General features: G+C 36.5%; 1 protein-coding gene across 1 annotated transcript in view; it reads left to right on the forward strand.

Annotated features, from left to right (window-relative positions):
• The window catches only part of Efhc2 (EF-hand domain containing 2), a 173,111-nt gene that overhangs the window by 60,724 nt on the left and 98,908 nt on the right, over positions 1–13,479 (forward strand). Inside the window, exon 3 of the mRNA XM_034485609.2 lies at positions 6,699–6,849. Coding sequence (XP_034341500.1) covers positions 6,699–6,849 — 151 coding nt within the window. The remainder of the gene's footprint in view (positions 1–6,698; positions 6,850–13,479) is intronic.

Genomic DNA, 13,479 nt, shown 5'->3' on the forward strand with positions numbered 1-13,479 from the left:
CGTGTTTCAACTTTGTTCAGGAATTGCCAACACCTTCCACCGTACTTTCAAAGCGCTCTGGAAAAGTTAGAGATGAAGATTCTGGAGAAGCTTCACACAGCGACCGGGACGCCGCGACGAGCTTCTCAGAATGACTAGGATTTTCGACTTTCAGCCCCTGTTTCCGGCTTGATGACGTACTTCCGGTTCCTCAAAAAATGCAACCTTTGTCTTGGGGTTCAGGGCCCCGCCTCCTGACTTTACCTCTACTGGCTAGGAGGGAAATTGTCCAGCCTCTATTGTTCCTCTTGTTCACAGTGGATAGGCCAGAAGCCTGGAGAACCTTCCTCAACCCGCCTCTTTTCTCCGTAAGCCTTTCTGGGGTTTTTTTGTTGTTGTTGTTTGTTTTATTCCGCTTCTTTCTTGTGGCTGGCTACGTGGTGGTCCTAGCTAGAACTCCGCTGGTGAGTTGCCACCATTTTGTATGTATTTGTGTCACGTCTCCACTCTGTTCTCTCCCCCACCTGTGGCTTGCCCCCATTATGAATAATACAGTTGTGGCTTTGAAAACATAGTTTAAACCTATGTACTACCCTTTCTCCCTTACCCCTTAAACCTATGTGCTCCCTTTCCCAGCTCCTTTCTCCTTTCCCACCCCTTAGACCTATGAACCGCCTTTCTCCTCTCCCCAACTCTTTTTAAAAATTTATTTATTCACTTTATATCACAGTATCAGCCCCCTCTCCCAGTAACCTCTCACTCAGCCCCCCCATTCCCCCTTTCTCTGAGAAGGGGGAACACCCATGGGTATCACCCGCCCACAGCCCCCCCCCCCCAACAGTTCTTCAGGACTGGGCACATCCTCTTCCACTGAGGCCAGGCACTGTGGTCCAGTTCTGGGAAGGGAATCCACAGGCAGGAAACAGATTCAAGGACGGCTTCTGTTCTAGTTGTTGGGGTACCCGTAGGAATACCAAGTTACATATTTGCAGGGATCAAGGTCCAGCCAGTGGGTACTTACTCTTTGACTGGCGGTTCATTCTCTGGGATCCTGCAAGGGTCCAGGTTAGCTGTCTCTGTTGGTCTTTCTGTCCTCCTCAACCCTTAACACCTCATCCTCACCCACTCTACCTGTATTTCTTATATTTATGAAATCCTGGAATATTCTTGGTGGCCTGGCTTCCTATTTCTGTGACCCCTATGGTATCTTTCCCAATATACCATGCATGGTAAATCTAGCCCATTTTTGTGGTAAGAAAATGAAAGAGGTTGATTTGTTAACATAAAGCTGATAATCTGTCAAGTATTTAGTCCCCCTTCCTACATTCCCCCTCTTTTCAAATAGCATAGGTGTAGTTTTTAAAAAGCATAATTTAAACTTACATACTTCTTAAAACAATTATGAAATATAACCATTTTTGTAATTTTTAACTTAACATTTCTGCATGTCTGAAATAATTTTATTATTACTATATGGTTCTCAAAACCATATTAGTGGGTTTATAATATCACAGGGACTACATACAGTTAATACTAAACTCTCCCTTTTCAAACTTTTTAGACTGCCTCATGCTACTCTTTTCCCCTTATAATTAAAAAACTGCAGTAAAAATATCTTTGTAACATTTAAGATTTCTAGTTTGATTTTCCTTCCCTTTGGCCTATGTGCCCAGACTTCTTGAGATACCTCTCAAGAAGGATAGGTAATAGGATCTTTCAAATTGCTCCACATTGTCTTAGGAGAACTGCAGTATTTAAAAATGTGATATGAACTGAGGCATGGTGGTTCTTCTGTAGTACTGCAATACCAGGTGATCAGCAATTTCATACTTTCCATTTTATTTTCTTTAAATCCTAGAATTCCCTACAGTGTTCCATCTTTCTGTCCTGTGTTGACCTACCAACTTATCTGTCCTTCCTCCTATATACTGTTGCCTTCACCTCCTTATTTGTGAGTGTGTGTGTGTCCTGAAAGAGGTTAATTTGTTGGGATAAAGCTGGTATTTTGGGGGCTTATAGTTTATTTAGGTGGAGATATACAGCCAGATTTTTTAAGTTAGTAATTTTGTTGATTTGTGATTATTTTATTATGTATTAAAATTGTATACTCAATAGAATATATTCTTTATCATCAGATAGTATATGTCTCGTTAATCTGGTTTTGTTCTGTTTTAATAATTGAGGCATTTGGGTATAAAATCTGGATGAGCTAGGTCTCTATTGCTCTTTAATTTTTGCTGTTATCATTAATAGTGCATGGCTTATTTCATCAGGTTTACTAAGAATTATTCTGACAATTCATAATTCCAGTGAAATAGCCAATTGAAATATTTTAGTCTACATCCAGAATATAATTCATTTGTAGTCAAGTTCTTCTGTATCTTCTAGCAAATGTTTTGAGTTTTATCAAAGTTTTAATTAAAACTGCTTTGGTTATATAACCTTAAATTTTATCACATTTATTAATTTATCTAATATATGTGCAAGTATGTATGCAAGCAGATGTGCATGTATTCATGTGCCACTGTGTGCATGAACAGGTGACAATTTGCAGAAGTGGATATTCTCTTTCCAGCATGTAGGCTCCAGGTATTGAATTTCAGCTATCAGGCTTCATAATCTCTATGTCCTGATCTATCTCACTGGTCCTGTGTAGAATTTTTCTTCTCTGTTGTGGACATACTTCTTGCTGTTATATTTTCTAACTACAATATTTTTAATTAGGTTGTATTTATAATGAAATTTTATATATTTACCTATTTAGCTTTTGCCTATCTGCCCATAGTGATGTTTTATTTTGTCCTAGCATTTTTATTTCTTCTCTTTTTATATTGCCTAGAACGTCTAATGACAGTATTAATGATACTTTTGCTTCTATTGTCCTGTTCTTAATAATGGTAGATACATAGCTTAATTAAATATAATGTTGATTGTTGAGGCCGTTTTAAAGCAAATGTTTTATATTTTGTTGAGGAATTACCCTGGCATTTTAAACCATATGGGGTGGGAAATGGCCACGGGATCATTACATTACATTTGCACATGTTTCCTAATTTGAAATCATTTTTATATCTGTGAGAAAAATGTTGCTTTTTGTATAGGTGGCTCATAACTGTTAATGAAGTTCTATAAATTGCTTATAATATAGTTATGATCTTCTGTAAAACATTAAGTAGTAAAATTTCTGTGTAGCAATATTTTTGGTGGTAGTTTGCACTTGGAAATCACACGGGAAGCCTTAAAATCAAGTGGCGGGAATGATTATGTTGGGGTCAGGATGCAGAGGCATTAGGGTGTGAAGTGGTCCAAACATCAGGAGTGTAAGAAGTTCTCAAGTGATTCTAATGTGATAAAAGCTCAAGACTATTGCTTTGTAGTTTATTGATTTTTTTTTAATGGTGTATTTATCAGACATGGGAATTAACTTTCTAAGCTATCCATCTTTTTGGTATCCTAGGGCAATCATATTATATAGTCTTCTTTCTTTCTTTGAAATCATTAGTAAATCTGCTTGGTTGAAACATTTGTTGGGAATACTTGGGAAAATTTTTTTCACATCATAGATATTAGCTTATTCACTGATTTTGATAATTGATGTTAATTATAGAAATTAGTTTTAATGGAAACTGAATTTAAACTTTAGTTTTTGAGTGTCTTATAAGATGATTTATCTTACAAGTTTTAAACCTCATGATGTTTTATTTCTGAATTTATATATAGTCTTTCTTGGTGAGCTTCTCTGAATTTTTACCTATTTAACACATTTTTAGATTGATTTGTTGTGATTATTTTTCTTTGAATTTCATCTATTGGTGGTATTGGATTTTTTTTTGTACTCTACTGATTTTTTTTATAATGTATCATTATTTTATACTTTCTTTAGTATTTCATAATTTAGCTCAGAGTTCCTTTTTATAAAACAGAGCCTATATATTTTAATATATTTTTTTGTGGTGCTAGGATCAAACAAACCCAGGTCTTTGTGTATGCTCAGTTGTGTTATATTCTCTATCTTATCTTATCTCTCCCCTGCTCATCTTCTCTTTTCCTCTTTACCTTTTCCTCTTTACCCCCTCCCCCCAGCCTTTTCTTGTAGACAGGGTCTTACCATGTTGTCTAGGTTGGCTCAGAAATCCTGTGCTTCAGTAGGGAGCCGCAGCCTCTTGAGTGCCTAGGGCTACAGGTGCATGCCACCATACCCAGATTCCTAAACATTTTAAATTTCAACTGACCCGTGACACTGATCTTTCCTAACAGCTTCTCTAGAAATTGATATGTAAGATTTCGACACTCGGAGTTTGTTTTCTTTGAGACAGGGTCTCACTGTGTTGTTCAGATTCCCAATCTTCCTGCATCACAGGTCCTCTCCTTCTTAGCACTGGGAATGCAGGTCCCAAACATTATACCTGTCTTACATTTAGATGTTTAGTTCTTGAGTAAATAATCCCTGTGATTTATGTATTGACTACTCCAAACCGTCATTTTTTAAAAAAAAATATGTAATTTGTTTTGAGAGATTAGGCTGTTGTTTTAACTTATAATTATATGTCCTATCCTTTTATGGATGGTGGACAGACTTTTGCATGCAATACTATTTTGTGTCAGTGCTTCACTAGACAATAATCTTTGATAACACTTTAAGGGTAAAACATGAATCAAAATGAATATTAAAATCCAGCTTGAACTATGTAGTCAAAAGCAAATAACTCAGTTGGGCATGAAAATAAGTTTAACTTTTAAATTGGAAGCTATTTATACTGTGTGTCAAGTTATAACAAGTTACCAATCAAAGTATACTTTTTGACTGCTTTGAATTTCTCCATTTTATTTATAACATGATCCTAAATCTAGAAATATAAACATTAATTTTTTTCCTTCCAGAACAATTTTTTTTCCTCATGTACCATTTTTAAAGAGCTGATTTTATATCCTGTAATCTCTATGATTAAAACTCTCCCAATGCCTTCATGATCAGGCAGGTAACTCATAGTAAATACTGTGGGTCCTTTTGAGGTGTGTGGGGAACTAAAGATTACACATTATACCAAATGCCATTCACATTTTATTTTTAAGAAAATAGCATTTATTTATAAGAAGAAGGGCTGGAAAATTGCTCAGTGGGAAGAAGTGTTTGCTTCCAAGGCTACAGAGTTAAGTTTGACCCACAGGACCTGTATTATATAAGGAGCGAACTGGTTCTCCCAAGTTGTATTTTGAACCCTATGATGTGTACATGTACACATACATACACACAAACACACATACATTTTAAAAAAGAAAATTTGAAACAGTTGTATCCTCTAGGTTTAAGCTATTCTCTGTTTAACTCTGAAATTATGATAAAACCTTGTATCACATTCCCTACTGTTTTTTGTTTTTGTTTAATTTTTTTGAAACAGACTTTCACTTTATAGTTTCAGTTGGCATGGAACTCTTTGTTGCTATGAACTGGCATCAATCCTTTTGCCTTAGCTCTCCAAGAGTTAGAACTATAGACATTAGTTAATAGACTAGACTCATAGTTTATGTTTCTATAAATTTTCATTTCTAACAGATTTTAAATTCCTTTTTCTGGATTCTTTGATAGATGGTGTTCATTTCGCTTTGTGAAACCACTTATTTTTATACTTATTTAGTGTGGGCACATATTTAGAGATCAGAGAACAATGTTGGGGAGTGTGATATCTGCTTCCACTTTGTTTTTGAGGCCAGGACTCTTGTTTCTGTCACTATATTGCATACCTGCATCTCCAGCTGATTTTCCTGTCTCAGCTTCCTATTTGGCTATGAGTACTGTGATTACAGACCTGAGAAAGCATATGCCTGAAATTGTATTAGAATCAGAAGCTGGGGAAAGGGAAGCTAAGCTCAGGGCCTGGAGAGGCTAAGGGTGAATGAGAAGAGTCTTAACCTCTCCAGCCCCTGAATTAACTTCCCTCTCTTCTCTTCATCTCTAGCTGTCCTCCTCTTTCTCTTTTCTCATATGGCTTGGTTTAGTCTACTGGCCATCTCTAGTGTACTACTTACTTTTCCTGCTCTGGAATGTCTGTCTAGATGTCTCTAGCTGTACTTGCTCTCACATGTACAATAGAAACTTTCTCCTGAACCATACCTTGGAGTGGTCATACCTTCATTTTTGTTCAGTATTTTTTAAATGTCTCCGATTTTTACTGTAACCACTTTAGAATCAATTCCATTACCCATTCACATGTCAGCTCTAGATTACTTAGCTTCCTGGAGAAATAGCAGGTGGAGTGTCCATATTTTTAGAAGGCTTTCAGATTGGTCTTTTTGAGCTATGTCAAGGTAAGCAATCAGTAAGTCTGAGTCTCAGGATAATTTTATTCTATAACTAAGGGAGCTTTATGCTATTTTTAATGAGGAAAATAAACATGAAAAAGTATTTTGTGCTTCTGATAATACACTTTGAATCCTATTTTGAGAGTCCAAAGATAGACAGAAGTTTCCTTTATTGTAGAACTGAAAGATGGACTTATTACTTTAATATAGTTTTGTTGTTGTTGTTGTAACCAAAGGGTGGTGAAAGTCAAATAATTTTAACATACTATAACTTAGATTGTATATTTGTTCTCTAGCTGATATATAGAATGTCTTGGGCAAAACCAACTTTCTTCTTTAATCTTTGTCTTGTATAGGACATAGATTTATTAATTTTAAGTTTTCTGATTTTTCACAGTTTCTAATTATGATTTTAACAGGTGTTATCTTTTGATGCCTATTTGGAAGATGAAGTACCTGATAAAAGGCAAGAAAACTTTAGAATAAGATACTATAAAATCTATTTCTACCTTGAAGATGACACCATTCAAGTAAATGAACCAGAGGTGATAAATAGTGGACTGCCTCAAGGTATCTATTTAAAACTGCAATGTGATATTTTTCCTTCCAACTCCTGCCTTTATATATTGTCTATATTTAGCTTTATAAAAGACCCTATGCTAATGCTCAGGCATCTCAGTTATAGGCAGAAATGAATATAAACATGATGTTAGCCTGTAGTCCACAGTAGTAACTTATATTTCTGCCACTTATAATTAAACATAGGCCATTTTCTCCTCCCCCTGTAGTATGCTATATTACTATATCTACTATAGTAAACTCTTCTGTATCTATGACCATGTCTTTAAAGCTTTTGGTTTCTTTGGTGTCACTATATAACCCCAGTACCATCATCCAGGATGCTATTGCTTCTTTCTTGGGAGAAAAGAAAGCTTTTCTCCCCTGCAAATTTCAGGGTGCTAATATTTCTTCTTTCTTAAATTTTCCGCCTGCCACCTGTGTCATCCTGGTTCTCCTCATTTACTGCTAACACTATGGAAAGTATTATGACCTTGATGGTTGTTTAACTGTGACAGTTAGTTTTAGCATTGCTGTGACTAATTTCTTACGGAAACAACTTAAGGGAGGCACTACCTGTTTTGTTCATTGTTTCAGCTCAGTGTTTGTGTGTGTGTAAGGGGGTGGACAAGGAGCTTAGTAGGGCAGCTGACATTATGATGATCAGTAAGCTGACTAGAACAGAAGCAGGGACCAGTGCAAGATACAACTACCAACGATATTCTCATGACCTAATCCCTCCAAACAGAGCCTACTGGGTAAAGTTTTACATCCTCCAAAGAGATTTCTTCATGTTTTGAATCCATTAATGGATTGATTCTAAGTTATCCTGTTTATTAGGTTAACACCATCTTAATCTAAGCATTCTGGAAATGCCCTCACAGATGTAACCATGATATGTATTTCTAGTTTCCTGGTGTTTCTGAGTCCAGTGAAATCAGCAAGATTCACTGCCATAGTATCTCAACAGAGCCCGGTTCTTTCACTGTATGTGCCTGTAGTCTTTATCAGTGTTCTATTTCTGCTATAGAGCAGAATTTACTTTGTGGCCACAGGGAAGCTGATCCTAGAGATAAAAGGAAATGACAGTTCTTTTCTCGCTGTGTTTCTTCCTCTGGAATGAGAGTGAATTCTAGATGCTGCAAAGGATAGCAATCATGATGGTGGCAGGACTGACAATTTGTCGTGTGGAAGGCAGAACAGTACAAAAGTTGTTTGAAATAGAAAGACTAAATTTCAAAGTCTGCAATTTCCTTTCCACTCATTATCGGTTCTTTATGTGGCCGCTAAGATAGTACCTTGAAGTAGTGTTGGTCTCCAAGGAGCATGTAGATAGACTCTCCCATAGACCACCAAAGAGAAGGCTCATGGGCCAAATTAAAATGAATAAATCACATAATAGAGTAAAATAATTTCAAAATGCTTCGTGAGGGCTAGCTGGGAATGTAGCTTAGTTATAAAGCCCTTACCCAGCACATTAAAGGTGCTGGGTTCCATCTCCCATACTACAAAAACAAACCAATGAACTAAACAAACAAATAATTTAAAAATACAGTGAGGGGCAGGGAGAAAGAGACACTTTGGGCATAGTTTAAATGGAAGAGAAGTACATGCTGCCTGAGTCCTAGGGTAGACATTAGCACTCCTCCCTTTATAAACCTTGATAGCAAGTAATGTGGTTTACAGACCAATATTGAAGGTTAAACAAGAAGAATCAAGGCAGTAGGAACTCTGGGCAAAAGGTACACACTATCTCAGATGGATCAGTACGTGGATGAGTATGCTTGGCCACAGCTGTAGCTCACCAGTAGTCCTACTGAATACTAATAGGTTTTTATTTGTGTTTCTTGGGCAGAGTGCAGTTGGGGCCAGAATGGATGCCAACAGTAAATGAGTGGCCGAATTAAGATCTCATGAATATTGAGTACTCATGAATATTTAGTGACTTGTACATTTAGTGTACATGAATAATAAGAGCCCAGGTGTCTCATATATATTTAATATTGCCTGAAAGTTAGTTACATTTTAGTCCTTCCATCCTTTTTATATTTAACACATATATTCCATATTTCATATTTTCTTATTGTTATATCTCATTCTTTCTGCCCACGTTGAATAAATTTTTGCTTACTTACTTAGGCCTAACACCTCCATAATGATTTCTCATGATGAATTTAAAAAGGAAACTGAGGTGTGTGCAGGAGCTTCTGAAAAAAAAAATCAAGAATTTTTTTCCTGATAGTGTAGTTATATTGTGCCTGGGATATGGAATGAGGAATCTGGAGCCAGGTAGCACTGCCAAGAAGTATTTGTTGAATACCTATCTTTGTAAAGGCCAAGAATGGAAGATAGAACAAGATGTAGTTTGTTGCTCTGGTTCATTAGGAGGCATGACATCTTCAAAAGAGTGTTGAGACATCTGAATAATGATGCTACTCACCAGGCAGATAGAACCTTGTAGGGAAGAGTAAAATCAAGACTTGGAGTGGGAATCAGACACCAGATTATAAACAATTAGCCTGTTTCCTTTTTCTGAGGGTAAGTGCATCTCAGCTCTTAGGCAATCTTTTTCCTGGCCAGTATCAACAATTCTGTGCTAAATCCTTTAAGAAATATAAAGGTACTTTAACATTATAAATAAAAAAAAGTTTTAACCGACATTAAGCCTAAAAATGTGACATTATTTCATAAAGGGGACAAGAAGTTTTAGACTCTTAGGGATTTTTTTTTTTTCAAATGTAAGGAAGTTTTTAAAAACTAGCAAGGCCAGGTGTAGTGGCACAGACCTTTAATCTGAGAATTTAGGAGACAGACGCAGGAGGATCTGTGTCAGTTTCAGGCCACCCTGGTCTACATAGTCAGCTTCAGGACAATCAGGACTCTATAGAGAGACATTGTCTCCAATAAAGAAATGTATCGGCTGGTCTTGTGTATCAACTTGACACAAGCTAGAGTCATTAGAGAGGAAGCAAGCCAGTAAGCAGCACCCCTTCGTGAACTTTGCATCAGATCTTGCCTTCTGAGTTTCTGATTGACTTACTGTGATTTTTGTTAATGAAACTGCATCTCAGAGGTTATGGATAGAGCACACAGTAATCACACCGTGTAATGACACGGACTTTGACAACTGAGTGGAGAAACCTGGAGGGCTATAACAAATCCTGTCGAAAGCAAGCATGAATAACCACTCTGTCATCAGGTTCTGTTTGCAGAGAGACCTATGTCTCTTGAAATATTTAATATGATTGTCATTAAGGAAGGTATGCGTAGGCAGCGAATTATTTGAAAACTCACTTAAAGGCCTTCTTCAGGCTTTCTTAAGTAATATAGGAAAAGAAAGTGGTTTAGACCTTGGTAGGATGGGGCAGGTAATCTCTGTGTTGTGAATTGCCTATTCTATAGGCGTGGGGTCAAGTTTAGGTGTTGTGCACTGATTGTGTTCCTGTTGCTCTATATGATTTCGATATTTTTTCAGTTTATGGAAAAGCCAGATATAATTATTCTATGTGGATCTTACAGTTGAGTAACCAATACAACATGATAAATTATAATTCCCCAACATATACATACCGTTATAGTTTTCTTTACAGTGTATTTCTCTTTTCTTTTACAGAGTGCAGAGAGGTTGGCCTAAGATAGAAATAAAAACATGCATCCATTAGGATGGTATAAAAATAGGTATTCAGCTTATGTGAGCTTTTATTCAGAACAGTGTATTTCAATATACACTAGTTCTTGTTGGAGATATATATATATATATTTGCCCTTATGCTGGAATGTAGTTAAAACAATTTTGTATCAGTCCAAGAATGTCAGATTAACCCAGAAGCTTAACCAGCCTACTCATCGAACAGAATAATTGTCCAGTACTATCTTGTCCAAACTAATCTGTGTTAAAGAAAGAGATAATGATTTGAAACATGACATAGTTTCTGGCATAGCCCAGACCAGTAAGCTTTAGGTAGGAAGTCATACGTTTTCATACTGATGAACTGGTGTCAGGAATTGACCTTTAGATGGTTGTTAGTACATCCTTGGTTAAGAACAATGACCTATAGTGATAGTTGCTTTTGGCTCCTCAACTGGGTACTATTTCTTATACTTCCTAAAATAGTAATTTACATGAATAAAGCAAATGTATTTTCAAACTAAAATTCCTCATTTTTATCCCATGCATTTGTGTGAGGCACATTCTATGTCTAAGTATTTTATTCCATAAAATAGAGAGGGCCAGCAGTAGGGTTGCCAGATAGAACATGAGCTGAGCAGTTAAGTTTGAATTTCAGGTTAGGAATGAAGTTTTTAGTATAACCATTATCTGCATGTGATACACTTACAGGAAAATGTTCTTTGCTATTTCTCTATAATTTAGATTTAATTGGGTATTCTTTATTTAATTTTGCTAAATCTATGGCTTGTCTTCATTAGTATAGTGGTAAATATCCTCACCTCACCTGTCATTTTGCTAAATCTGATACTTAGGAGGATAAATATTGAGGGGGGAGTTATAAATGAATGGAACAACATAGAATTTAAAAGTGAAAAGGGCCGAGGTGGCGGCACAGTCAGTAAAGTTCTTGCCATACAAGCACAAAGACCTGAGTAAGGATTCCTCATCAGCCCTGTAATACGGCAGGCATGATGGTAACACATCTGTTTTCCCAGCACTGGGAAGGCAGAGATAAGATCACTAGACCTTGCTCCCAGGTATTCTTATCTATTCAGTGAGTCACAGGTTGAGTAAGAGATGCTATCTTTTTAAAAAAGCAGAAAGTAATAGATATTAACCTCTGGCCTACACAGACACACAGACACACACAGAGAGTCACACAGAGACACACAGACACACATATATTAGCATGTACACACAGACATGTCTGTATGTATACAGCACACAAAAATTTTTGAAAGAATTTAAGATCAGAGGTGAATAAAGATGTGTTTATACTTTTCAATAAAATATTGGGGAAGCTATGGGAGATGAAGGAAAGAAAGGAGGAAGGGAAATGGGAGGTGGAATGTAATGTTTGTTATACCATTCAGGTATCATCAACGGTACCAGATGTGTGAGGGATCAAAAATGGGAAAGCCAGGAGCCACTTAGGAACTTCAGATCTGAGAGCTGCCTAAAAAGTTTTCCCAGTTAAAGTTGAAAGAGAAAGAGAGCACAGCATAAACGAGTAACCTGAAAGAAATATGTGGGGAAGTGGTGTGCCAAGAGGTTGGTAGGTATTCATAGAATATGTAATGAAAGCTAGGCATGAAGGGAGTAATGCAAGAGGGTGTTAAGTAATATACCAGACTATATTTTTGTACTGACAGAATGGTTAATAGGGTCTTGCATTATGGTTATTTTTCATTCTTTTCAAAGATGTAGGATAGTTGATATTTTGTTCCTTTGTTCTAGATATGTGTCAAATTAAAGGTATATAAAAATTATTCTTGTAAAACTCACACTGTAAAGGTGACGTTTTAGAAAAATAACAGTAAAACTGGAGTAGTCACATTAGTGGATGAACAAAATAAGCACAAGAGAAAGAATTAGTGCTCTGTCAGAACTGATCACTCATACATTCAGTAGACACAATGACGCGGCCAATTTCATTTTTATATTCATTCACTTAAATATTATCTAGTCCACCCTAGGTATGCAATGCCACTGAAATCAAGTAGATATCCTTAACAGTCGTGATTGAGGTAGATGTTGGACTTTTAATTCTGAAAGGTGAATTCTGTAAAGCTGAATTTAGAGTTATAAGCAAGTCTGAATGCCATGGAAATGTGTTAAACATAAATGGATCTTTGGCTACTTTGATCTCCACCACAGGGAGCTGTTAGAGAGTTAAAGCTTGAGTGTAGTCAGATGGTAGGACTTTGTGTTTGTGTGTGTGTGTGTTAGAGAGATGAGGATAAATTGGATGCTGCCAATTTCTTTGGTATTCTACAAACAACTCCTACTGGTAGAGTCCTTACTACTTTCCTGGTATTTTCAAAACCATCTAATGGGAGCTGACATTGGGAAGCTATGAGGAGGTATGAGATGTAGGCTATGGGGTTGGGGGTGGAGGGTGGAAATGCTGTGTGATACAGGGAGCAGGTGGCTGGTTCTGGAAATTAATCCTTAGACAGGATGCTTTGAGAGAACAGCTCGATCATCAATTTCTCTTTTCCTTGTAGCTGGCATCTCTATCTAGCCCATTTCTATTAAATTTTGCCCATGGAGCTTCCTCTTTTCCTTCACTTAAGTACTTTCTGGATGATATACAGTGAGATAGAACTCGGTGAAAACTGTGGAAAATGATGATGTTTTTTAGTCTGAAATCTAAAGTTCAAAATGCTTTCCCCTCATTTCTTAGAATATAACATTGGTCTAGACACTTAAGCATTCTTAGCTTTAGTTTCTCATCTATGAAATAAACATTGATACTTCATATGCTCTCTGTCTCTAGTATCATCGAGGATTAGATGTATCAACAAAAGTTTATTCTAGGTCTATGATGGCAGTGGTGATTATTATTATTCTTTAAATGCACTGTAGTCTACTACAGACCTTGAAACTGAATATTCCTACTCAGAGTCCTACTTAACAAAGCTGTAGCTTAATTAAATTCTTAAAATGAAGTACAAATTATTGTAAGTATA

The sequence above is a fragment of the Arvicanthis niloticus genome, chromosome X (genome assembly GCF_011762505.2).
Source record: "Arvicanthis niloticus isolate mArvNil1 chromosome X, mArvNil1.pat.X, whole genome shotgun sequence".
NCBI classification, from domain to species: domain Eukaryota; kingdom Metazoa; phylum Chordata; class Mammalia; order Rodentia; family Muridae; genus Arvicanthis; species Arvicanthis niloticus.